This window comes from Geospiza fortis, unplaced genomic scaffold (genome assembly GCF_000277835.1).
Source record: "Geospiza fortis unplaced genomic scaffold, GeoFor_1.0 scaffold173, whole genome shotgun sequence".
Taxonomy (NCBI): domain Eukaryota; kingdom Metazoa; phylum Chordata; class Aves; order Passeriformes; family Thraupidae; genus Geospiza; species Geospiza fortis.
In genome coordinates, this window is record NW_005054334.1 from 845,238 (window position 1) to 871,917 (window position 26,680).

The window sequence follows — 26,680 nt, forward strand, 5'->3', positions numbered from 1 at the left end:
TGAAAAGCATAGCCAGAGCTGACTCTACACAGAGCCTGGGAAGGGAGGAGAGCTTGCTCTCCAAGCTGGACCAATGCAGCTGTTGCCCAAGGCTGGTAAGGCAGTGTTTGCTCTTGTAAATACATTCTGATTTTTAGCATGACAATGATTTTGGTGAATAAATAGATGCCCTCCATCTATTCCTGAGGGTTTATATGTCATGGCAGAAAGTGACTTTTGTGCCTGAATGAATGTGTATGTAAATCATTTTATGTCAGTAGCTTTACTTTTGCCCTGCACCATAAAAATTCACTGCTCTAAGGGCTTCTGCATAATGGGCTTTTGGAGCCCAAGCAGTTCAATTGCTGGAAGCTGTATTTACAAAAGAAACTCAATCAGCCATCAATGACACTTACAGCATCTTGATGCTGTCCCTTATTTTGGCAATTGACAGTGAAATCCCCTTGCAGGAAAAAGCTGTAAATGTGTTGTCTGTCTCCTATATAATTTGAAAGCCAATCATTAGGAATTCTGAGATACCATTAGGTACCATTTTATAATAATTTTGTGTAGGTTTAGAGTAGTTTCTTGGAGGCTTCTTTGAAATTTTTGAACTCCATCTTAAGCAGTCCTCCTAGGTTTTTCTGTAAAAATTATCCCGAGGTGACATCGTAATCAGCTTGAAGACATTCAGAAGGGCTAACAAGGGCCACTTCTGCATGAGCCATCGGTGACACTGTGTTACAGATGTTGGCTGTCTTCCAGCTCTGCACATGCAGCCTGTATCTTGGAATGTCCCCGAAACGATGTGGTGGTGGCAGCAAAGTTACCATACTAGCTGAAATTATATTGGGCTTCTCCTTTATTTATATCCAATGTAGGTGTTCTCTGCCTGCCGGACAGCTTGAACCTTCACAAGGACCAGCAAAGGTCAAACAAGCCCGGGGAGGTGCAGATGTTCAGCCAGTCAGAGCTGAGGACCATCGAACAGTCTCTACTTGCCACACGCGTGGGGAGCATCGCTGAACTCAGTAAGTACCAGGCTGTTGAGAATGTTTGGATTTCTTTCCTTGAAGTAAAGCAAAGCAAAGCAAAGTGCATTGCCCATCTCTGCTGAGGAGAGATGAGGGGGCTGCATAATGTTGGAGATGTTGGGCAGATCTAGCTGTGTTCATGCTCCATTGTTAGTTCAGGAGGCTGAAGCTATAGGAGGAAAGAAGTGTTGTGCAGACTCGTAGCAATGCCTATGGCTTGTTTGCATACATTGCTCTCAGTTTTAAAGGTGAAAGATGCTTTATTCCATCTTCCCTGTGTTGTATTTGAGAGCACCTCTCAGCCTGGCCAGATTTGCAAGTATCTCTTGGATTGGTATCATGTCTCATTTCAGTGGAATGTCTGTTTATGATGGGCAGGCAGAAAGCTGAAGGCTACAAAAAGTAAAGGAAATGTTGTCACATCTTTAAGGCAGATCTACTTCATCCTTTGTTAGAGAAGATCCTTTATCTGCCTTTCCTTCTCCAGCCCTACAACTCTAACCTACAGCAGAGGAATTCACTCCTGAAAGAATAATTTTTTGATATTAATCAAAGAACTTTTTGAGAAATACAGGAATCTGTGATACTTGTCAAAATTTGAAAACTTGGCTTTTGGCACTAATAATTGGTAGGAGGCAAAGGTCATATGCATCCTTATGTGACATGGAGGTAAAATTACCAGAAGTGCTTTATTTAAACTTCTTTTTTCTTATGAGAGAAGCATTCTAATCACATGTTTGTGGTCTAGTTAGATACAGGAAGCTATGTGTGGGAAAACAGAATCATTCAGACAAAAAAAAGTGGTCTTTTTTTCCTGAGGTTTGTGAGAAATACTATCAACTATTCTTTTCCTGAGGTCTGTTATGAAATTTTGGGGAGAAATTGAAAATACTCAAATCCATGAAGATATAGCCTACCCAACCTACTGCTGTTCTTATTGATGAATTGCGTGTACGTTTTTTGAAACTTCCTGTAGCAATGGGAGTCTCCTCTGTAGCTCCATCCTATCATCTTGGTTCAGTTTCCTTCTGTTCATGGACCATGATGTGCGTGCACCAAGGATGTTTGTCTGTAAGGCACAAGGTGAATTTCTGTTTTCAGCTTGCTAATTTTAATTTGCTCTGGTGCAGCATCAACAAGCCAAGATCCTTAGTGTGAAGTGTTGCTCTGTCTCTGGAATCAGGTGTTTGGTGTTATTCAAATGAAGTAATTTATGCTCATTTATTTCACGTGCATGAAACCCACAACAGTACTGTCTGTGTGCCAACTAAATTATGCATGATACAGCTCTCTTTCTTACAGTTCATATGGTTGGGGTTTAATATATAAGTAATTTGTGGGTATTTCATGATGGGTGGGGTTTTTATTCTGGATTTTTTTGCACCTTTGTACTTAACCCAAAAAGCCAGACTTCTTAGATAGAGCACCTCATCCCATTTTACAGTTTGAACTCTATGACCTCTAAGTGTCCTACCTTAGATTCAAATGCTTGGTTGGTACATCTGTTGACTGCAAACAGAGGCAAAACACTCTTCAGGGTGGCCAGTTGGAAGAACAGAGTGCGCCAGTGGGAGTTGGATGCAGCTGTCAGAGAGGTTGGCACATCCAGCAGGCTGGTAGCCCTCCAAAAAGCCCTGTGGCCAACTCGAGGGATCCTCCCTGGCTGCTGCAAGCAGATGCATGTCAGGGAAGCAGCAGTGGGAGGAGCAGTAACTGGCAAAGCTTGCAAGGCTTGATATGCTCAGTTGGGTAGAAAATCTGTGCTGTGGAGCAGTGCTGGTGCAGAGTTCAAAACTGAGCTGTGAAATGTGGAAGGAGTTGCAGCATGTTGGTGGGCAAAATGCTCGTGAGTTTGGAGGAAAAATCATGAAGTGGGAGGAAAATGGAGCAGTGAGGGGATACAAGTTGGTTTGCTCTTTGTTCAGTGCTTGTGTGTCTGTTTCTGGCATCAGCAGTGGTTGTGAGCCAGAGGTCACAGCAAAACCTCTGCCATGGAGGTGGGTGGGGAACCACAGCATGGGGCAGAAATGCAGAGCAGTAGAGAGAAGATGGCAAGAGCACCTGGGGATCATAAAAGCATGAAGGCAGAAGGCAAAGGAGGATTTATTATTGCCCTGGTGGTGTGAGTGGGATGGACATTGTGGAGAAGAAAGAGAATATGGCAAGCATCGCCATGGAGAAAGTGAGATATGAGGGAGGATTGAATAGGGAAAAGTGCCTGCTTTTGAGGGAGTGAATAAAGGTGATGAGGGAGACTCTCTGGATAGGAGGGAATTAAGAGGATAGCTCTTGAGAAGAGGATCATGAGGAGGAGGAAGGAAGAGATGGCAACCAGAAGTGGATGACAAGGACAGAAACTCGCCTTATGGACCCGCAGAGGAAGTAGTCCCTAGGCATGTGTCTGCATTTTCCCACCAGCTTGCAATATCCCAGGAGCCAGGATTTCATTTCTGTTCTCTTCAAAAGAGCACAAAAACAAGGGCAAGACTAATCTTGTAATAAAGCAATTTAATTTTATCTCAGGAAAAAAAATATTTAAAAAAGCAATTCTAATTGAATGAGATTTCCTATAGTTTATTGACATGAATAATTAAAGTATTGTAAGTACACAGAATAACTGGAATTACCAAGTGTCTGCGTGCAGAGGAAAGGCTTCCCCTGCTCTCAGTTCTACCCAGCATCCTTGCATGGAGCAGTGTGGCCAGCTGCTGAGCTGCTGGAGGCTTTGAGACCAGGGAATCAAATCTGTCCCATGGAAGGACAACAGCTTGCAAATGAGACCTGTGTTCTGCCCAGCACCTGTATTTCTGCTCACATCTTCTTAATTTCTTTACAGTCTGTTCTAGGTGAAGAAGAGATTCACAGGGTAAAAAGCCTTGTATCATATGGTGCCTTTACCTTGCCCTACCCATGATGGTCCTTGTGTGTCTGCACCCTTTGTTTTTTCATGTATTGTCAGTGTATTAGAAAAAACCATTCAGGTAAGCTGGGTCTCCCTGGGTGTGACAGAAGGTAGGAGAAAATTGGGGAAAGGTGGGATGGCAGATACAACCAGATGGGAAGGGCAGGCACCATCTGGTTATGCTGCCATTGAAGAGTCCTCCTAGTCAGACAGGTGCAACTGGACTCATGGGTGCTGCCCTGGTCCTGCCAAATCCTGCTTGCCTGGTGCTTCTGCTCTCATCTCCAAGCTCAGCAGGCAGCAGGCACTGGTCCCCACTGGGACATGGCCTGGCTGGCAGTGGCCAGGTGAGGCAGTGCCACTGGTCATGGGGCTCTCTCCAGAAAATAGGAAGAAGAGGTGATGTTGCTGATTTAGGGGAAAAAAAGGAGGTTTTGTCTCCTTAGGAGGAGAATGTAAATAGACACCTAATTCTGCACCACAATTACAGCAGTAATGTGTGATTCCAAGACAAAGGCTTAAAAAATTAATGTGAGACCTTATTCATTAAATTATAATGAACATGGCAGAAAGTTAAGGAACAACAATAAATCTGGTCTATATTATATTGGCATTTAGTATTCAGCAATTGTAATTGCCTACTACGGTGTGTTTTAAAATAACGTAATTTCATTTGAAATGCTTATTATATAGACAACATTGGGAAGAACTGAAGCACAGCAAAAAATAATAGGATTTTAAACAGTAGCCTGACAGTATTACACTGTTGAATCTTAGAGAAAATATTTCACAGGACTTTTGCTTTTCTTTTTATTCCCCCTGTTTTTTTTCCTTGAAGATTCTTGTATTTCTAAGCCTAGCGGAGAAAAGGAGTAGATCTCTTTGGGTTTTTTTCAGAAAGTTTTTGGGATTCTCCTAGATTTCTAGTTCATCTCTTTCATTTCTTCCCTTTCAGATGTAAAAAAAAAATAAGTAGACTGAGTAGAAAAAAGACAGGAACATTAGGGAGAGCTTGTGCTGTGGAGAAATCCCATGATACCACGTTTTGACCTTTGAATATTTTTCCTAACTTCTTTATATGCATGTTTGCAATCCACAAAAATTTATGTTATATTTGACTGCATAATGCTCCAAGACATCTATTCATCATCCATCTAAAAATACTGCTGCTGGCTTGGAGACCAAATGCAGAAGGAATGAGGCTCATAACTGAAGGTCATTGCTGTTTTTTGGGGTGAAGGAGGACTCTCTTTCTCTTGAGTGTGCACGCAGGTGATGAGAAGGCAGAGCAGAGCCTTAAAGTGCACTGGGCACCAATCCTGGCCCCAAGAAATACTTGTCCTTCACTGCCTTGGGGTAAAGACTGCCAAGGTATTAGTGTCTGATGTGGGACAACCACCCTGTGCTGACGTGTGTTTGTAGGGCTGCAGAAGGCTGTGTGTCTCAGGCAGCACAGGGAGATAAACCATGGCTTAGGATGTCATCCAAAACATCTCTTAGTATATGTCTTCAGGTTAGAGCAAAAAACTGTTAGGGGCTTGTTTTGGGTGCAAAGATGGCCAGTCTCCTGTGGCTTTCCTGGGTGAGAAGTTTGCCATGCAGACTTGTGCAAACCTCAGTGACTGGTGCTTGTATCACTGTGAGTGTTAACCACAATGAATAATCATATTCATTTTAAACTGTGATAATCTGAAGATATGATTTAACACTGCTAGTATCAGCAGTTTTTTGCTTTTGAATGGTGTTTAACTTAGAGCAGTCCCTAGGTGTGATGTTCAGGCTGGTATTTCCTTCCTGTCACCACTCAGGTCTCAGCAAGGTTTTCCTTTTTGCCATTGGAAAAATGCCACCCTCTATCCCCTTTTTTCATTACACAGCATCCTCTTTTTGCATCCACAGTGCTGAATGTATATATTTCCAAAATAAAAGCCTCGCAGTGGATCTTGGCACCCTTTTAGGGATGAAAGGAAGGGTTACTGCTCAAGTGTAAGTAGGAATGTGATTGCACATACTGATACTGTTTTTCATTTCTCCTCGCAGCCTCAGCTGAGGAGATGATGAAAGTCTGCATCCCCTCCCTTGCCTTTTCATCTAGTCTCAATCCTCTGCAGCCAACAGGAAGGAGCACTGCAGGAGTCATACAAATGGATTCGTGTGCTCTAAAGAAGAGGTTAAACCTAGGCTTAGAAGCAAATGCCAGGGTAAAGGTGCTTGCTGGAAGGGTGGCATCTGAAGGAGTGTTGTCATAGGAATGTCTGTTAATTTACTGCCAGAACAAAAGCCCTTTTTGTTAGATGTATTTCTCAGACTAAGCAGCATTTGTAGAGTAAGACCATGCTTATTCCCTGTGAATGGTTTGGTTCATGGAGCACAGTGCTGAGCTAAGCAGAGTACTAGCCCAAACCTGCCATTCAGATGGAAGTGCTCCCTTCAGCATAGTGTTTGGCCGTGGACTCACAGCCTGCGTATTACCTCTCCAGATACAGTGATGCTTTTCCTGGTTTCCAAGGGCCTCCGCTGGGTTATTGCCCAAGGTCTCTAGGTCCTCACTCACCCACTTTCTGGGTGTCTAATTAGCAACTCCTCCTTCCTGATATCCACACATCATCCAGTCTGTGTGTAAAAGTTAGAAGTTGTTGAGAGTTTCCTCAACAGAGAAAGCCCCCCCCTCAGCAGAGAACAGAAGGCAGATGAATGCAGTGCTTCAGTGGTTAAATGGTAGGTATTTTCTTGGCTCTGTTAAGGGCTGCCTGGTTGCACGCTTCCCTAGCTGCTACCCCCTTTTCCTTGCTGCCCTCTCTGAGTGAGGGACTACAGCCTCCATTCTCTGTCTGCATCTGTGCACAGGAGGGGTTGTGGGTTGCTTAATAGTCCCAAACAACATCTTGCTTTTCTTCTCTTCCCCCTGATACCCACTGTCATCAGCCATAAAACAATACATTTACTTATCAGGTGAGATGAAGCGTGAGAGAGGATAATTTGAAAATACCAGGTTACACCCTACTCAGGCTTTATCTTCCCTTTGACTGCCCTGTTGACCAAGGGGGTGGATTTCTGTCTTGGGTAGCAAGGGCAGATTGTCTTGTTGCTTGTCTGGATCCTGAGCTCCTCTGGGAGTTCTCTGTCTGCCTCCACGGGTGAGGCCTAGCCACCATTGCCTTTCCTGGGAACAAGCCCAGGGTGGCTTTGTTCCTCCAGGGCTTCCACCTCTTGTGTTTAAGCCCACTCAGGTTTGATGCTTAGTGGCAAAAGGCATCGCTGTGGTGGCTGGGGAGGGCTGGAGCTCCAACCTCCACCTGCCTTCCCCAGCACACCAATGTGAATACCCACGTACACCAACGTGAACTCCTGCAGAACTGCCCATTGTACGCCACATTTGAGGTACAGACTCCTGTTCCCTCTGAACCCCTGCATCACAGCACACTTGGGATTCACATGGCATTCTCCTTTCTTTGCAGTCCTCCTCATCCCTGCTGTGCAGAGCACAGGCAATTGGTCAGGTCAGGGTGAGCACTCTTAGCTGGCCTGCTCCGCCATTGGGGCGCTCAAATTTTGTTTAAGGACATGGGCCAAAGAAAATCCAGGAATGATGGTCCATAAGGCAGTGGTGTTCTGCAGAGTGAAGGCTCTGCATTAGGTTGGCACATGAATAGCTCATCCGAGTCAAAGCTTGTTTTATTTGAAGTTGATGTGGCTTAAGGGGAATCAGACACAAACATCAAGCTTGCCGTGTCAGATTGGAGAGTCCAAACGTGTAAGTGTTGTTATAATAGGTATGTGAACTTGAGAGGGTTTAATTATTATTGTGGCTTTTTAATGGGATATATCCAGACCTAATTTATCAGTCTTCAAAGGCTTTGCAAACGCTAAATTGCATGCAAACACTTACTCTGTAATATAAATAGAAGGTTCTTGTGATGGTGGGGTAAGTGAAGATAAAAAGATTAAATGATCTGTGGGAGGCCACATAGAAGTCACTGCCAGAAAATGGGCTGCTTGCATCCTGGTCCTGTCTTCTCAGTTCTGAGTCTGAGGCCATAGTTCCTTCTTTTGCTCTTGTGTGGAAGAGATGAATGGCTTTTAAGAGAAGAAAAGGTTGCCTGTGGTAGTAGATAGGGGCACAGCGTGGGACAGCAGAGATGGCAGAGCTGGGGAAGTTTCTGCAAGGTGAGCTCAACGATGAATTTGTTGCAAACTGGATGTCCCACTGACTGTGGGTTATGGCACCCCAAGCACACCCACAGCCTGAGGCAGCTGGAATAAAATCTGGAATATATGGTGTGCCAAGAACAACTTTTTATGTTTGGAGATACTTTGTGCTAGGAGCGTGCACACTGTAAAATACATTCTGCACACTATGTAGTATGCAGCCACCCTATCTCTGTGCACACTCCTTTCCTGGTATAGATGAGTAGTGTTCAGTTAACAATAGAAAACCTCACAATAAATCATTTGAGGACAGGTTTTGCTCAAGCAGTTTTGGCTCAGCTGACTTCTGAAACATGGAGATTGATGTACCCCTGGAGAGAGAGGAACGTGGAGGAACAGTGCAGCTGGAATCGAGGGTGTAGGGATGGCTTGGGTGACTGAGGGTGACCTGGCACGGGAGACACAGCTCAGCTGCTCATATTCACCTGCAGTGGTGTGCTGACAGGTGTGTGCACCAATGTGCCCCTTCGGTGCGGAAACCAGAGGGGCAGAGACAGCTACGCTTTGGGAAGGATGCAGAATGGCTGTGGCTACCAGCTAGCAATCTGATTAAATAGACCATGGTTTATTGTCAGGGTTATAAATTCGTGTTTCCAATACAGTCTCCCCAGAGCTGGTTGTGAGCAAAACCATAGATCCAAGACTTTTGTATTGAAGTGTGAAATGAATCTAGATCAAGAAAATTAGTTTTGCACCTGGCTCACATGCTTGTAAGGGGGAAATCTACTGACCATGACATGAAGTTGGCATCTAGAATGCTGCTCCCTGATGCATACTCCTTCTTTTCATGGTCTGGACAGGACACAGGAGGTTGTTAAGGGCTCTGAAAGACAGACACAACTCTTGCCTATGGCTATGGCCTGCTCTTTGCAGGAGTAAATATTCACCCAGGAAGCCCAGCGAGGCAGTAGCGCTGCTGCCATTAACACGCCCCACTGCAGGGCATGATTCCCAAATGCAGACTACACCCGTAGGAGTCAAGGACAGCTGGAAGGATGACCAGACCAGCGTTATCAAACTGATGGGTGCTGCCTGCACAATGCTGTCGTGCTAAAAACATGGTCTCCTGCTGCTTCTCACAGTGCCCCAGCAGGGCGCCTGGTGGGAAGACAGCTGCAGTAGGAACAGATGCTCCTCTCTCTCCGCTGGGTTTTGAAGGAAAGACACAGGTCAAAGAACTGTGTGGCTCATTTCAGTGTACAAAGACATCATTGCTAAGTTGTTCTGGTAGTTTTAGGACATGCTTTTGGAACAAGAAAAAACATGAGGTAGGTGTCATAAAGAGGGGCTGCGTAAGGATCTGTCTGTGTCATTCACGTCAGGGCTGTGGCTCTGCAGGCATACTCTCAGCTGAATGGTTTTGGCTCTGGCAGTTGTTCAGTCTGAAAGTAGTTAGGCTGCTCCTAGGCAGGTGGGACAGCATAGCATCATCAGGTTCATCATGATAGATTGGAAAATCCCACAGGAAGCTTCTCAGGCATGGGCATTGGGTATCTGTCATTTTCCTTCTCTTCTTTCTTTTTTGCCTTTCTCTGCCCTCCCTCCCCAGTATAAAATTGGAAACAGATGTGTTATTCTTTGAACACCAGGCTCTAACATAGTAAAAGCAGTGATAATAGCTTATACTGAAGCCAAACACAGTTTAAAAAAAAAAAAAAGCTTCACTGGTCACTGCGGAGAGGACTTAGGCTGAAGCTGTCCACTTGCATGCTGTATGTTGTTGTTATATGTTGTATTGCACCCCCATGCAGATGGGAGCAGCTTTACTTTGCCTGTCACATCATATCTGTGGCTTGAAGTCAGTGAAGCTGTTCCCTAAATATTCAGTGTTGCCTTAAACCAGGCCCATGTCACAACATGCACATTACATAATATTTTCAATCTTTAAATCAAACGTATGCGGACCTTGCAGTCACCGACTGTGCTGAACTGAGAGCAGCAGCAGTGGGTGAGCCCCGCTTCGGTTACAGGCAGGGGGAAATGCTGGCAGCTGCAGTGGCGGCTCTGCACACACTGTGGTACAGAGGTGTTTTCCTGGGTTTTTGGTAGCTGGTGTGCAAGCCACAGCCTTTCTCCTCTGGGCTGATGAGATCCACTATGGATCTGCACTCCTGGAGCCCTTCCCCATCTGGAATCAGGGCTGCAAGGCAGTGTCAGCCTGGGGCTTGCTGCTGCCTTTGCTGCCCTCTGGGAGCCTGTCCTCTAGTTGTGGCTTCCGAGCTTTGGCAACAAAAATGTCCTGAAATGTCCCCCCGCTTCGCTGTTCTTTTTCTTTTTTCTTATGTTTACCCTGCACAATGTGATGTTTTCATCTCCCCGACTGTGCCTGCAAAGCAGTTTGTGCGTTGGCTCACTTGGCTTATGATGCATAAATTACAGAAGTTTTCATTGAGTTTAATTTTAAAACAAAATAAACTTGGCAAGCTCTCATGTCAGGCAGATCAGCTCCCCAGTCTGTTCTTCAGGTGGTGGTACAGGGTGAGAATTTGATCAGTGGAGAGCAAGGCAGGGATCCCTGCCAAGCCCCTTGGGTCCTGATGCCACAGCCATCAGGAACCTCATTCATGGAGTCACAAGGTCAGTGCAACTGCTGGGAATTTTATTTTAGATGTACTCTTTCTGGAAATGGTGCACCGAGGAATTTATCGGCCTTTCAGATGTGTTCAGCTGATACAGCTGAGACATATTTTCAGGGCCAAAAAAATAGCAGAAAAGCCAGCAGTGCTGTGAGCAGGTAACCTGCCCTTGCAGAGCCTTTCTGTGCTGAGCACAGCCCTGAACAGCAGAGGTGGTTGACACTAATGAAAGGATAGCACAGACTTGTGAAGAGGGCTTATCTTTCTGTGCTTGGCCATAAATTCAAGGTTGCCCTCATTGTTCAGATGTAGCACAGCTTTTACAGCTGGCAAGGAGATCATGTGTAGTTTGGGTTTCCCAGATGAGGCTGGAGTTGGCCGATTGCTGGAGAGCAGACCAGTGAGTCCCATCATGAAGCTGATTTCACATCTGTGGGCTTTGGTGTGCCTTGGAATCAAAGAGAGTTTCAACTCTTGGTACATTCTTAGGAAGGAAATGGAGACGCAAAAGCATATTAACAAGGAGCAATAGAAGGAGCAAAACCTGGTAGGGGTTCAAGACAACACGCACACACACACCTAGAACCAGATGTTGCACTGTGCTACATTTTACAGAGTTTGCCTAAGTGCTGGTGTGCAGTGTGTGTGTGTGTGCCTGTCAGCTTCCCCATGCCTTCCTGGCCCTGATCCTGGAGAACAGATATGCTAAGGCACGGTCTCTGCCCTGGAGAATTGTTGCTGTAACTGGATGCGGCTGAAGGAGGCAAAGGGCACTAGGGCATGTATCGGATTGTTCGAGGCTCTGCTGTGGAATAGAACAGAGCAGTGATTCCTGTCCTTCCTCTACAGCTCTGCCCAGCGGGCACCAGTATGATGGGGCTTTTTATGCTTGCTTACTGTTCTCTGTGAAGCTCAGTGTTTTACAGGTATTGATTATTTAGGCTTTGAGTTGACCTGAAGTAGTAAGTCAACTTATTGGTTAAGAAATGTTACAATAATTGTTAATGTAGAAATTATTTCAAATGTGACCAGAGAAAGCATAGCAAAGGCAAAAGAAAGATCTAAACCATCAGTTCTTGGTATAATGTAATTAAGTGAGACTCAAATATAAAAAGCATTAATTCAGCTTTAATGGTATGAATTGGTTTGGATTTTTTAGGAGGCTCTAGAGGAAATACAGCATAAAAGGATGAACTGCTCGTCATATTGATATGGATTAGAGCTTCACCTTTCAGCAAGGCTTGAGTTCCTCCAGCCTTGCATCAGCAGTGATGCTTAGCTGCCTGTCCTGCTCACGTCATTCTTGCTGCTGCTTTCCCTTCTTATTCACTGTGCAGCTTCCTCTGGTCCTGGGCGTGTCATTGAGGTCACATCACCCCAGCGCTCAGGGAGGAGGAGTGGGATGAAGTAATGCTGCTGCCAGAATCTTGGCCAAAATTTCATCCTAATTTTTATTCATCATTCATGACAGAAGTCAGAGGCATTCTCTAGAGCCTGCTGTCTCAATCCACTGAAATGAGACTGCCTATGTGCTAAACTTTACGCATGTTCTTCAGTGCTGTAATGGCTTGGGTTTGAAAGGCTGAATTTAGTGTGTCTCCCTTTTTCTCTGCCTTTGCTATTATTGCTGCATGTTGCAGCCCACATTTCTATGCAATTTTTTGCCTTCTGGAGAAAAAGGGGGAAATTTAATATCAACAAGGCTGCTAGCAGTTAAATTGGCCTGTGCTAGACTTGGTAGTGCACATTTGCTGTGACTAGAGTGAGCTGAGAGAAGGAGGTCCCATAGTTTCCTGCTGCTCCTGGTTGTCTGCAGATAGCCTTGTGCAGGACTGGGGAGTCATCTCAGAGGCACGTCTGTTTCTTCTGCAGACCTGATCCTGCATACTTTCCACATGGATAGTTTCTCTTGGAAATTATGAGCATGCAAGGCTGCAAGATTGGTCCTATCATGGCAATTTCCTGGCAGAAGGAAAAGACAGAAGCTATTTTTAAATGAAAGCTTTGAATCAGAAGAATATTGCAGAGTGAAGCAAAAAATATGTGTCAAAACCCTGAAATCATGGACTGCAGTTTCCTCATGCCAGTGGTTTTCTTCTCTTCATGGTTTTAAGGCTATGTTTTTGGAGGATTGGGCTGAGATTTTTAAGTGAGACATTTCTGTTCTCCCTGGTACACATTATCACTGCAGCAGCAGCATTTTCTGTGTGTGAGTCAGGCTGGAGAGGGGTGTTCAAAGGGGTGGGACTTTGCAAAAACCTGTAGTTCAGTCATGCACATAGTTCTCCTTTAAGTTTGCCCAGGAGTTCATTATTTATCCCCCCACAATTGGTTTTATGCTCCTACCTTGGTGTACATCTTAAACTTTTTCTTCCAAGTTTCTGCTCAGTGGTCACTTGGGAAAAACAAGTAAGAGAAAGTGTGTGACTTCTTAACAGTGGAAAATTATGTCCTCCTTTTCTCATCACTTGCTTTTGTATAGCTTAAGAATGACCCAAAGGACTCTTGCTCAGATTTTAATTTAAAACAAACCAACTGATTTGATTCGAGATCCTTATTTCCCCCAAAAGCACTCTCAGAGTGATTTGAACATGTGAAAAAAAGGCAGTTTAAACCACAGTTGTTTCCCTGCCTTTGATAGAGTGGTCACTAGTCAATAGACATAAAATTCACTACCTCAGAGAGAGGTGCTTTAGTTAATTAGTTACAAACGGTGTTGTGCTAAGAGACTGCGCTGCTGCTTGCCCATGTATTTGCTTGGTAATCTCACTTGCTGGCTTTGCTGATCCCATTCCACATGTTGTGGCTAGGTTCCTATATCTGCCTTGTGAGGGAAGTGCCCCAAACTAAATTGGTGCAGGGGGATGATGAGAATCTTCCTCTTTGTCCTCCTCTGTGCTCTGGAAACCTGGGGGGCCAGGTGAGCCTACTTCATAGGTTTTGTTTTTCTGCTAACATGAAGTTTTCCAGGCCTAGCCTGGACTTTAAAAATTAATTTTGGTTGCACATTCTTTATATTATCTTTTAGCAATATTTCCCCCTTTTTTTTCTTCACCCGCATGCTCATTCATATCCTCCTGCAGCGCTTTGTGTGTTATCTGACTGCCTCCTTCCTTGTTCCAAGGGGCTGGATTTCACTGCCCCTCTGACCAGAGCATGCAGCTTTTGGTGGCACACTGCATGGTAATTTTTTGGGGCTGTGGAGTTTTGGCATCCTCCAAAGGCTGCTGAGTAGGTAACTGTGATCCTGGCTCAGCATGCCAGCTCTCATGGTGGTGCTGAGATAGGGCCAGCCTGATGTTGCCCACACCAGCATCTTTGCAAAAACACGTCTCCTGCAGGCCTTTGTGGGCTTGTCTGCAGCCTGGGTATGTCACACCACACCACGTAAACCACCAGGAAAAGTTCAGCCTGGTGATGAGTAACGCCCAGAATCCTGTCCTACCCTCTGCTGTTTGCATATGTGAGGTTAAATGGAAGGGAAGACCACCCCAGCCTGCCTTTCAGTTTGCAACTCAGGACAGGCAGCTGAACAGCCTGGCATTCACCTGGCTCTTGCTTTTTTCCAGGTGACCTGGTGTCTCGAGCAATGCACCACCTGCAGCCCCTCAATGCCAAGCAGCACGGGAATGGGACACCCATGCACCAGAAGCAGGGATCCTTCTACTGGGAGCCAGAGGCCCTGTACACCCTTTGCTACTTCATGCACTGTCCACAGATGGAGTGGGAAAACCCCAACGTGGAGCCCTCGAAAGTCACACTTCAGACTGAGAGGTAAGAGCCTCTGCACGGTGCTTGGTGTTGTGGTGAGGATGTTTTATTAATAAATCAGCCTGGCTGGCTAATTGCTAATTACAGCCTGCATGCAAGAGGCCGTGGAGCAGTCTGCTTTGCTTTGGGATCACCTCCCTGAAATCCGCTTCTCTCCCCAAAGTGCTGCGTGGCTGAACCAATATATATCAAAAGTGACACCCAGTGGCTACAGACAGCAAATTGGTTCCAGATGTGCTTGGGAGAGATTTCCTTTTCCTTTCGTTGTTGCTCAGCTATTCTGTGTTTTGGAAAAGAAAATGAGAACTTCTATTTCTGGCCTAGCAGGTTTGGGTTTAAATGTGTTTTTTTCCCCTGCGTGTTAATAGGGCTCAACAGCTGTGACTGGGGAAGTGGAAAATGAATAGAGTAGTGTGTGTAGAAAGGAGAAGTCATTAAAGCTGCTGGGCTCCTGCCGCACTGAGTAACGGGGCACAGCAGTGACCTCGGGGCTGCCCTGGCCAGGGATGTGGCAAGTGCCAGCCGTGCTGCTCTTGTCCCTGCTCCAGGGATGGGCAGGGCCAGGGAGCTGTGCCTCTGGCCTTGTCCTGACTCATGGTCTGATGTAAGGTGAGAAGGAGACGCCTCTGAAGCTGGCAGGCTGGGTGGCCAGCCCAGGTGACAGATTGCTGACCAAGAAAATAAATCCATCTCCCAAGAAAAGCCCAGCAAACCCTCTTTTAAAACATGTCTCCAGCTGTGTGCCGGGGTACACTCTGCTGCTTCCCTGCCACACTCTCACCAGCCCTAAACCAGGCAGCCTCAGTACAGAGATGAGAGGAGTGACTGGTTTGCTGGATATGAATTTTTAGGATGGGTATTGTGGTGATGCAAATGCAAAGCTGGTTTGTCAGGCTGGGCTCCACATTTACATCCCAGAGTAGGTATGGCAGTATACATGTGAGCCAAACTCTGATCTGCACATATGGGGCTTGGCTATTGTTGCAGGATGAGGTCTGCATCTCAAAAGCAGTATTTGAGGGTCTCATTGTGTGTGTACTTGTAGATGGTATATAATATGATATCTTAATTGAAATACTTTTTTATTAGTTGCAGAAGAGCATACAAAATGAAATTCTGGCATTAATGATGTTACTGGGAATTTTGCCATTTGCCTTTGGATGGCATTTTGTTTCTTTTCAAGTTTGGGTTTTTCTGTGAGCATGTTGTCACTTTTTGTTCTGTTATTTCCAAAGTATGAAAAAAACCAGAAAGGAAATGACAAGAATACAGAATTTTCTCTATTTTTTAAATTGTTTTTAATTTCGTGATTTGTCATCTAGTCTTGCTCTTTTGGAAGGCCTAACTCATGTCCAGGAGTGGTTAGTATGCACAAAAATTTTTTTTGAAAATTAGAATATACTCTTACCTGATCTGTAGTTCTCATCTGTGGGAATAATGCCACTGGAACCAGAGGAAATATAGGGGTGAATAAAGCTAAGCTTCTGATTTTGTAAGATTTCTTCAGACTGCTGTGCAAAAGTGAAAAAGGGCAGGAATATTTGGAAAATCACTCTCAGCATTTGTTGTAATAGGTTTTCCTTTCTCTGAGGTTGCCTTAATACATGTCCTCTTCATTAGAGCGCTAGAAATGCTGATTATTTAAGGCGATTGTTCTTCCCTTTACTCTGCACCCTGCTCTGGCAGGGCGCCGTCGCTTGGCAGGGCAGTGGCTGAGCGCGGCGTGCGGCGAGGGCCAGAGCAAGTACTCGGTGTTATTGCCAAGAGCCTGTGGTCACCTTGGCAAGGAGCAGATACATCTCCTGCTGCCTAATCAAACATGCATTAGCACTTAGTGCTGGAGAGGGAGCGGTGCAGGGGCTGAGCATGAGCCTGGACATTCCCATGGAGCTGAGCTCTGGAGTTTCACCAGGTGGATGGAACCACCCTGTGCTGCTCGGGAAGGAGAACAGTGAGGGTGACTTATCAGTAGTGCTCTGAGGAGCCTTCCTACTCATTTCCCATATTTTGTATTTTTACAGGCAGTCATGCTTTGTGGTCCATGATGTATCTCTGATGGTTTCGGTTTCCTTGATGGGGTTTTGTGAGTTGCAGGGAAATGGGTTTGTTAACCATGACACTTTTACGTGCAAAATATTTGCAAGATATCTGTTGCTGTATTTGCTCTCCAGCTGCAGCAATTGCTTTTATTTTGTAAGAAGCCCAGAAGGAAGCAAGAAGGTCCAAGCATCTTTCCTCATCCTTGGCCTCTGTGTGTCCCTGCTGGTGCAGGGAAGCCAGGACAGTGTGGATCTGGCTGTAGAGGCAGTATTTTCATGAAATAGGGGTTGTCCTTGGCTCTTTGTGAAGCCAACCTGGCTTCTGTCTTGGCCCCCTCCTCCCTGACAGTGCAAGCCCAGGCTAGAGAGGATTGTGTGATGCAGCCAAAGAATTCTCACAGCGCTTTCAAGGCTTGATGGCACCATGAGACCATCCTGTTCTTCCTACTCATCTCCAGCCCACCTGGATTTTGGCTCTGAATCAGGCTGAGCTGCAAAGGCTGTACATGATCTCCTGTGCAGAGGCTGGGTATGAGAGGGGAATCCAGAATGGTGGCATTGCTGCCTGGCTTAGCACTTTCCAGCTCAGAAAGCAGTACCTCCCTCAGAGCCTTGGGGGACACATAAAAAGGCATTTTTACCTTTAAGTAAATCCAGCACTTCGTTTCTAGGGAGCATGTCTCTGTGTTTGCTCTTCATGGAATTAAAGAAATGAGAATGCAGTATATTTTAAATCGTGTTTATCTTTACAGAAAATAAAAGGGAAAAATTATTATATAGTGAAACTCTTGGAGGGGGGGGAACTGCTTTCATGGGAGGGGGAGGGGCGGAGAGTGGCCAGAATTGCTTAGAAACCTGGAAAATATTCCCCACTTCCTAAATGCTGACAAACCCAACCATAAGATGGATGTGTGATCCCCTCCCACCCCAAACTCATATTCCTTCAATCTGGCCACTTTGGCTGAGAGTCTCTGTTTTTTTGGCAGCCAGTTCTGCTGACCCTGGATACCATGTAGAAGGCTATTTTGTCGGGCATGGGGGTACAGGGAGAGGGAGGACCTCTTTGTGGGGTCCCCTTTCCCTATTGCACCCAGCTGGGATGTGCTGGAGCCATTTATCTTGTGCTGGGTGTTGCCTACAAAAGCAGCGCTCCTCCAGTGCTTCCACCTGCAAGAGGCTGTGGATTATTTAGGTTTGTGATTCTTTTGTTTTCCTGGGAATTAAAAAAAAAAACCAAAAAGAACTGTAGATGAGGGTACTGTTGTTAAGATTTCTTTCTTGCAGCTTCTAGCTTAATAAAAAGATCTGTCTTGTGGTTATGTTTGGCTTGTCAGCCCCTATAATGCTTCCAAAATTATTGCAAGTAATTTCTTAAGCACTGGAAAGTGCAGAATCTGTAGTTGCAGATTTGTGTGATGTTGTTTTTCCTTAAGTGGTTCCTTACCCACTTTTATCCGCAGCTGTATTGACAAAGTCCTCATTACTTCCTAACTTGCCGTGTTCGCCATTAACAGCTCATTGAGAAGCTGTGGCTCAGCAGCTCAGCCGGTCCAGAACCTCCCATTAATTCTGCTCACAGGCAGCCAAGTCCCTTTTCCAGTGCTTCCTCTGCTGCTCCACCTTGGAGGAGCATTGTACCCCCTGGCAGCTGTTAGCTTTTCTCCTCCAGTCTTAATTGAGTTGATGGATGTGTGTCTGGTTTTAACCTTCTTTTCACTTTACCTTAACTATTATTCCCTCTGTGGGGAGCAGTCCCTTAGGAAACTTCCATGGGCTGTTATTGCTTACTTTTCATCTTTCTGCCTGCCTTGGACGCTCACATGGACACACAGAGAAAAAGATATATGTTCCCTGCACATGCATACACCTGCAAATTGTAGACTGTGGTCATTCATTATTAATGGAAAGAGTTTGGGTTACCTCAGTTTTGTTTCTTGCTTTGAGTAGCTATTGGTGTAGCTGGCTAATTAATGTCATGCAGCTCCTCTAATGAGAGGAGTGTTCCATGCTATTAAAATAACTTTTAAAATAATTTGAACTCTTTCAGAGCATTTTTGTAACTGCTACAGCAGTTATACAGATTATACCTATAGAAAAATTTCAGTAAGAGAACTAGGGAAAAGTGTCCCTGGTTTAAATTATTCTGTGGTACAGAATCCCTGGCTAGGTTAGTCTCCAGCAAAGACCAGAAGAGAGTGGAGAGAGTGGTGAAGAATGCTAATGAAAAACAAGTAAAGCACTGGGAATATGGGAGCCCTGCAGTGAAACCTGAATGAACCTGTATATGCAGAAGGGATTACATAGGCTTGGTGTGCCAGCATGCCATAGCCCCATGTAACCCTATCTGTTTTATCCACTGTTTGATTGGAAACTTCACACAGTAAAGCTGTAGCCTTGCTGAAGTCAAAATTGAGAGCAGGGTTGATTGGACTTGGAACCACTGAAAAGAAATCCCAATGCATCCTTACTTAAGTCCTCTAGATTTGCATGCTAAATATCAAACTTCCCACTTCCTATAAATCCCTTCAGCAATGTTATTGGAGCTGCCTGCAGCATGTGAGATGGCACATGTTACAAGAAACTGTTCAGGCATTATTTGTAGCTCGGCTGTTACGCAGCAATATCCTTGCTGGTCTGGGTCTGTATTCTACACCTCTTTTATCAAGCTGGACTTCTGCTGTCCATGGGATGGCCATAGGATTTTTTAAATAGAGGAAACTGCATGCAGCCCTGTGAGAACTGTATCCAGGCTGTTCTGTGCTGCACTCTGAATGCTGTGTGTCCTCAGGGATTTATGCCATTGCCAGTCGTGTCAAATCCGATGTCCAAACTGCCACTGAAATATTTGCCTTTTGTGGTTGCTGGCTGAGTCATCACTTTGACTCAGTTGTGTTTCAAGTCTTGGACATTAAATTTTTTAATGCAGGAGAGGTAACAGGGACAGCTCATTCCAGCCCTGGTTGTGGGTTCAAAGCCGATGATTTGCAGATCCCCGTTTGTGGACTGCAGCACCAATGTCTTGGTGCACAAAAGCCAAAGGATAAATCCTTCTTCTGCCTAGGCAGGTCTCGTGAGGCTCCTGTGAGAGCAGGGAGGTTTGATCCTTCAGCCTGAACAAAATGCAGAACTTGCTGCTCAGGTCACCCTTAGCTGGGCTTCTGGGGTGGCAGAGCAGCTGCCTAGCATAGAGTGGCTGCATGAACTCACATGGAGCATCAGCTGGCACTGCTGAGTTTCTGGGAAGGATTTGGACTGGCAGCTTTTTGAGGGCATCAAAAAGTATTTGCTCTCTCTGAAGACAAGTAGTTTATGGTGTAACTATAAATGAGTTTTGCACCCCCGAAACACATCTGAAATGCGTGCTCTACATTGGAAAAACCCATGTTTTTCTATCTTTCAATAATGCTAAAAATGGACTAGCATTGCATATATATTTTCATCATATGTTCCTAGTGAAAACTTGTCAGAACTTAGGATGCTTTTGAATTCATATATTGGGTTTTTCTTTAAAAACCACCCATGAAAACAAACCCAAACAAATATAAAGAGCTTTTTACAATGTTAAAGTTGCTGACTCATATCTGCAAGAAAAAACATCTCCCTACCTTTATCTAGAAAGGGTTTTTTGTGTAAAAGTACAGCCTTATGCTTCTGAGAAGCATCTTTAACTTTTACTTGGTAGCTTTTGCAAATTTAAACAGCAGCGACCTCTGTGTACCAATTTGCCTGTTGTATCCATAAAGGTTGGCAGTCAGCAATCCTTGGCTGGGGTGAGAGAAGAAGCCCCACACCTACAGCACCACCACCCTCCTCAGTAGCCAGAGGATCCTGCAAACACATCGTCTGAAGCAATTGTAGCAATTGAACCAAGTTAAAGCAGGGTCCGGTCTTTCAGCTGTGTCCCCTTCACAGCTGGGAAGCTGAGGCAGGGACAACAGGAGATAGCTGTGGGAATTCACATCCCAATAGGATTATGCCTCGGGGATTTCTCTCTTCCCATTGTGACTATAAAGCCAGTCCTTTCCCTAAAGTTTGATTTAATACAGGCGGTGAATGAGTGCATGTGTGGGGCAAGGGCTCTGTTGGTGTCTGGAGAAGAGCAGTGTGAAGTGCCCCTGGAAATAAAGAGGCTGTTGTGCTGCACTTGAAATGATGATTTTTTTCCTTGGAGCACTCTGATTGTCTGGGAATCTCTCATGTGCACTGATGAGCTCTGGGACCTGGAGCATGCTGTAGGCTCTGCTGGGAACGAGGGGCTGACGGCCCATCCAGGGTTTGTGAGCTTGTGTTAGGAGCATTCAAAGGTGATGAGTGTTCTTACTCTCTGTACGGGAGAGGGAGCAGCTGGTGAGGGGAAGAACTGCTGGAAATCAAGGGGAGAGTGGTTGTGTGTAGTGGCCCTGCTCTGGGCAGAAGGTGGACTGTGAATCTGGTCAGCAGCCAGCAGTAATTCTGAAAAAACAGGGCCAGAGATTATTTGGAGCTGGAATTTGTCAGAGTGCTGGCCCTAGTGCTTTGCAAATCTGGCATTGCAGCAGCTGGTGTCCAGACAGGAGCTTCATCCATCTTCTCACAGACCCATGCAAAAATAATGAAGCATCCTATTGCATTTTATGGTGCACAATTTCTCATGGTCTTCCACCTGACAAATTCTCCTGTTTACATACAGGTAGACTGCTGCCATAACAACAATAACAGTACTACTACTACTGCTAATAATAAGGGAAAAGCCTGAGTTGTTGCATATGCATGACAGGATTTTTAATACCTCAGTGTGCCAGCAGGCCAGGGAGGGGGAGTGGTGGGCAGCCCAGGAAGGCTGTGTGTGCCTCTGGAGGGAGTGCAGGCTTTAGGGAACCCCTCTTATCATTAAATTTAGGCTCCCCCCTGTAACATCTGCTTTTCTGATGAGTCATTCTGTAATTCAGAGTGCTCTGGAGACATCCGCCCCACAAAACTGAGATAAGTTTGAGGTCTGATGGGGTAGGGAGGGCTTGTTTACCCCACTCTAGAGGGAGGGTGCTGCCAGGGAGCTGCAGTGTGTGAAGGCAGTGGGGAGAAGGACGTCTGATAGCCAGCACAGTGAGGACTTGTCCCTTGTGGGGCAGTGCCAGCAGCGTGTTGCTACCTGCAGATGTCTTCAAGGCATAGGAGCTTATGGGACCTTGAGCTGTTCAAAAATAGATGTGAGAGGAGTGCTGAGTGGCAGGAGGGAACAGGGGAGGATGCTGCCTGGGAGGAGGAAGCAGGGGTTGGTGGGCCACTTGTAATTGTCTTTTCTGGTGAAAGAGAAGAAGGCACACCCCAAGAGGAGCCAGCTGCCCCCTTGCCAAGGGCAGGGAGACAGGGCCCAGAAGGGTCCAAGCCTTGGGGGATGTGCTTTGTGTTGGCCTCCCCCAGCCCTCCCCAACCTCCCAGCTCTTGTGTGTGGGATGCGAGTTGCTCTGTGCAGAGACCTCTCCTTGCATCCTGATCTGGCATATTTTTCCATTTAGACATTTAGATGTGAGCTCAGGAAAATACAAGTCTGTGCCAAAAAGCTTTTTTTTTTCTTTTTTTTTTAAGCCCATACTTAACTTTAAACTGCATGGAATTAGAGGGTGGAAGCATGCATTTAAAGTTAAGCACAGGTACAGAGAAGGGCTGGAGGAGGAAGTTAGAGCACTCACTCACCTGCAGCCCAGGTAAGGTGCTTGTGCAGCAGCTGAGCTACTCTTGATTTCCTGTATCTTTCAGGCAGAATCAAGCTGAGCACCATGGTTAGATTAGTTTAATTAAGGCATGTGCTTCCAAAGCATGTAACTAGGTGACTTATGTGCTCTGTGTCTGCTCTGGAACACAAAATTATTGAATTCTCCTGGTTGGTACCTGCCTTTGTACCAGAGATAAATCAGTGTATATGCCAGTGATGTGATGCATTTGGCTAACCCATTTTCACACAGTGCTGTTTGAAAAGTGAAATATTTCTTGCAGATGTCACATTGTCTTGTGGATTATCACACCCTTATAACTCTGTGTTCCTCTTTCCTCTTTGGCACACAAGCAGTATTTAAAAGAAAAAACCCAGCCCTTCACATGGTGCACAGATTCTTGGAGGGTATTTTTAACCTATTGCACTCAGCCATATTTGGTTCTCTTCTCAAAATACAAATTTCCTGACATGCTGAGATATGCAGTGGTGATTTTTTTTCCCTTGGAAAAAGGAATGTAATATGTTGTGAGCAAACTCCATATCCTCATCTAGGGACTGAAATTGGACTTTATAGAAAATTTCCCTGCTTCTGCAGAACACTGATTCCCTTTCCTCTTGGGATTTATTGCACAAATAGCCATGCTCATTTCTATTTCTCTGGTGAAATTTGCAAGACTGAGAAGGGGAAAAAATGCAATTTTATAGTGCAATTATATGTTCCTGTAAATATTTTTATTTGCTCTGCTCCTTACTGTGGTGGGGCAGATTTTTGAGTTTCTGTCCTGCACAAGAGGAGGAAAAAGTGTGAACCTCTGAGCTCCCTGTTCAGCCCCAGCTCTCTGCTTTTCTGTTTGCCCAGCAGATTTTACAGGAAGGCACTGTACAAGCCTGTCTTCATTTCTCTGATCCAAACTGTGTTCACTCATGCAAAACATAACCTTGAATTGAGTTTTCCTTTAATTGTATTCCTAGAACCAAATTATATCTCTAACTATGTGCAGTTTTACAGTGTGATTTGCCTCTCCCCTTCTGCTCAGACACTCAGCAAGTGATGAAAAAACTCTCACTGATCACTTTTTCCCAGGTATTTTGTGCCTCAAAAGAGGGTCCCTTCTGCTCTGAAGATGACCTGGGAAGCAGTCACCTTCCAGGAACAAATACACCCCTGCTTCCCTCCTTTTCCTCCTCTAGCTCCCACCACTCTCATGACAAATGAGCTGGGCTAGGAAATTGTTTTTTGTGAGCTGTGGGAGATGATCTTCTGTCCTTATCTGCCTCCTTACATGGCCGTGGCAGGTCTGGGGAGAGCAAAAGCCTTGGAAACAAATGCAGCCTGGTCTTGAGGTGACAGTGATGTGTTGGAATAGAAAAACTACAGAAGTGGCAACTCAGCCAAAGATGTCATATTTCAAAAAGAGGTTATTCATTTACCTGCCTGTGAGATGTGGGAACCCAGCGTTCTAGGGAGAGTCAGTGGCCTCAGGGCTTCTCTGTCCTTCGGCGCTTCTGAAGTCTCTCATCCCCCCTCAAGAATATTAATATCAGAGCTATGTAAAGCCAAGTTCTCAAAAAGGGAAATAAATGCATAAAGAGCTATAAATAGGAAAAGGATATTCTAGAGTCAACATCTTCTTAAATAATTTTTCTCAGGGTATAACTTTTTGAGGTAAAGTTGTACATTTAAAATGTAAAATATTTGCCTACTCTGCAGCTAATGCAGGCTTTTTTTCTCCATTCCTCCATGAAAAGGGACCGCAGAAGGAAAGGCAAGCAAGAGACTTGCAGTGACCTTCAAGGTGTTCAGTTATTTTATTAGTTTTCTTCTGAAACACAACTTGAAGCTATGGTTTTTACTTGTGGTTTGGCATCTTTCTCTTGGTTCCCAAATAATTCTTAGCATAGATGGAGCAAACTATGTGCTGCATGCTTCATCTCCAGCTTGGACAGCTCTTGCTGGGACATGGGGCTGTCCAGGTATTGTGGAGTGAAGGACCATGTCTCTGAGAGTGCCCAGACTTTGTGAGGGTGTGGCCCCAAATCCCAACATTGACTTTTGGGGGCACTTTTGTATGTTTTTTTGGCAGAACAGCTGACACCCGAAGGTGTAGCAGTTTGATACTGCTAAAGTGAGACCAAGCAGTCTGGTTTCTGATTTCTGACCTCGCTCACAGCTAACCTTCACATTGGCTGCAAAAACCCCCACTTTCAGCACTGAGCACAACGTGCCCATTGCATCGGCAGGAGATGCTGGAGACTTCCTGGGGCATTCCCTCTCCATCCTTGGCATTCAGTGTTGGGGCATCCCCTCTCTCTACCCAGGCCTGCGCATCAGCCAGAGTGGGATGTGGTCCTGTGCCAGACTCCTGTCCTCTTTTTGGGATCACACCATGTGAAGGATGGGAGGAGAACTTGCCAGTTGGGTGTGCTGACCTCGTAGAGCCCCATGGATGAGCATGGCTCATAAATCTCACTCTCCAAATAGTCCTGCCCTGGAGACAGGATGAGACATCTTGATTTAGACCTCTTTGAAAATTGCTGAGCTGGTTTGCTCTCCCATTCTTTCCTTATCCTTCTCTCTGTACATATTTACATTCTCCCACATATATGCACACGCACACACCCTCACCGCCCTGCTCTCTGCTTGTCTCTACCTGTGACTGCGATGCTGCTCGTGTGCCTTGGCACTGATGTTTGTGTGCTCCGCAGGCCGTTCATCGTGCTGCCTCCGCTGATGGAGTGGATTCGGGTGGCGGTGGCTCACGCGGGGCACCGGCGCAGTTTCTCGGTGGACAGCGATGACGTGCGCCAGGCGGCCAGGCTCCTGCTGCCGGGAGTTGACTGCGAGCCCCGGCAGCTGAAGTAAGTCCCCGGGATGCAGATCGGCTGCTTTGTGCGGAATGTGTCTCTCCGGGGGAGCGGCGGGCGGACGGGCACAGGGCTCTGTTGTTGCTGGGAGGCGCAGGGATGCTCCGGTGCTCGCCGTGTGTGTTGCAAAATCAGCTCCTGGTATTTGCTCACATCCGTGGATAAGCTGGTTGCATAGTAATGGGTGCCTGACTATCTCACAGCTCGATCGAGCCCGTAATCTGCTCATCAGAGCTTACATGGTGGTGTTTGATTTTTTTTTTCCCTCTTCATATTAGTTTCTGCTTGCTAATGAGGGGCTGAAACCTTCTGCTAATTGTCTGATTCATGTTGCTTTGCTATAAAATACCGAAATGTAATTGGCAGGGCTGCAGATATTTTTCAGGGCTTTGTTTTCAGCGTTAATGCTAAGGGCACATTTAAACTTAGAGGTAAGACTACTTCTTAGAGTAAAATTGTATTCTTCATGCTAATGTCAACTCAAATTACTTGTAAATGCCAGCCTAGATAATTTGACTTTTTCATGTATCAGATGTGACCTTTTGGTTTTCTAATGAAGTTTAAAAGTATTTATTTCCAGGATATGTTTTTAATGTCTGTTTTGCCTTATTATTATGCACTTGGATAAAAGTACGTTCTAGGAGTGTTCTGGAGTCAGGAATATGTTTGGTTTTGATGTTCGTATGAAAAGGCATTCTGAATCTGCCAAAGCAGAAATGATTCACTGCTATTCAAAATATGTACCAAAACCCCAATTTCCAGCAGTCTGCCTCTCAATACAGCAGTAGATGGTTTCTTTCCTGCAACACAGAAAGCAGAGGGCTGATTTACATGTTTAGCTATGACCTGCATGAGAGCAGCTGCCTTCTCTTGACTCTGGCCTTGACGTGCTCTTTCACCAGAGAGTATAATACTTCACTTTCTGATCTACATAGGCTTTTTATAGTCACAGCTATTTAATTTTTAATTGAAAAAATATATGGAATTTCAAAAGCCATATCATGAGCATTTCAGATTTCAAACCTTGGCTGTAATTGCTTTCCTTTGGTGTGCCCACCATGGCCCTCGTTTCCAGAAGTGCTGCATTCTGTGTCCCTGCTGAAGTGTCAGGACAAACAGATACAGGTACTACACTGTCTGAAGACCTGGTACTTGGTTCTGAAAAGGCAAAATTAATTTAATACCTCTCCAAGTATTTAGGATTGCAAATAAGGCAGTAATGTTTCTATTCTATATGCTCTATCTTAAAAATTACGGTAGATACAGTAAAATAGCTGTGGTTAAAAAAAACCCACAATAGACAACCCAAAATTTTATTTTGATGGTGTGTGTGTGTGCATGTATACACATATATATTAAAAAAATCTTATCAACTGTTGTACAATTTTAGTTTTTTATTAGGAAGTTTCAGAATAATTTGAACTTGTGGAGATTTGTATTATACTGCAGAAGAATGTATTAATCATGGAGAACAAACCAGCACTTAAAGTTGCCATCAAGAATTAACTTTATAAAGAATACAAATGATAGTTGCCCTGCTTGTCTTAAAAGTGGGAATGAACCTGAAGAGCATGGCCTGAGATTGATCAGACGAGAATGAAAAGGGAAAACTA

General features: G+C 45.1%; 1 protein-coding gene across 1 annotated transcript in view; it reads left to right on the forward strand.

Moving 5' to 3' along the window:
* The first annotated feature begins 865 nt into the window (after window positions 1-865).
* BTBD11 (BTB domain containing 11) overlaps window positions 866-26,680 on the forward strand; it is a 69,648-nt gene continuing 43,833 nt past the window's right edge. Inside the window, exons 1-3 of the mRNA XM_005421795.2 lie at window positions 866-1,010; window positions 14,270-14,474; window positions 24,909-25,061. Of these exons, the coding sequence (XP_005421852.1) occupies window positions 935-1,010; window positions 14,270-14,474; window positions 24,909-25,061 (434 nt within the window). The 5' untranslated portion in view covers window positions 866-934. The remainder of the gene's footprint in view (window positions 1,011-14,269; window positions 14,475-24,908; window positions 25,062-26,680) is intronic.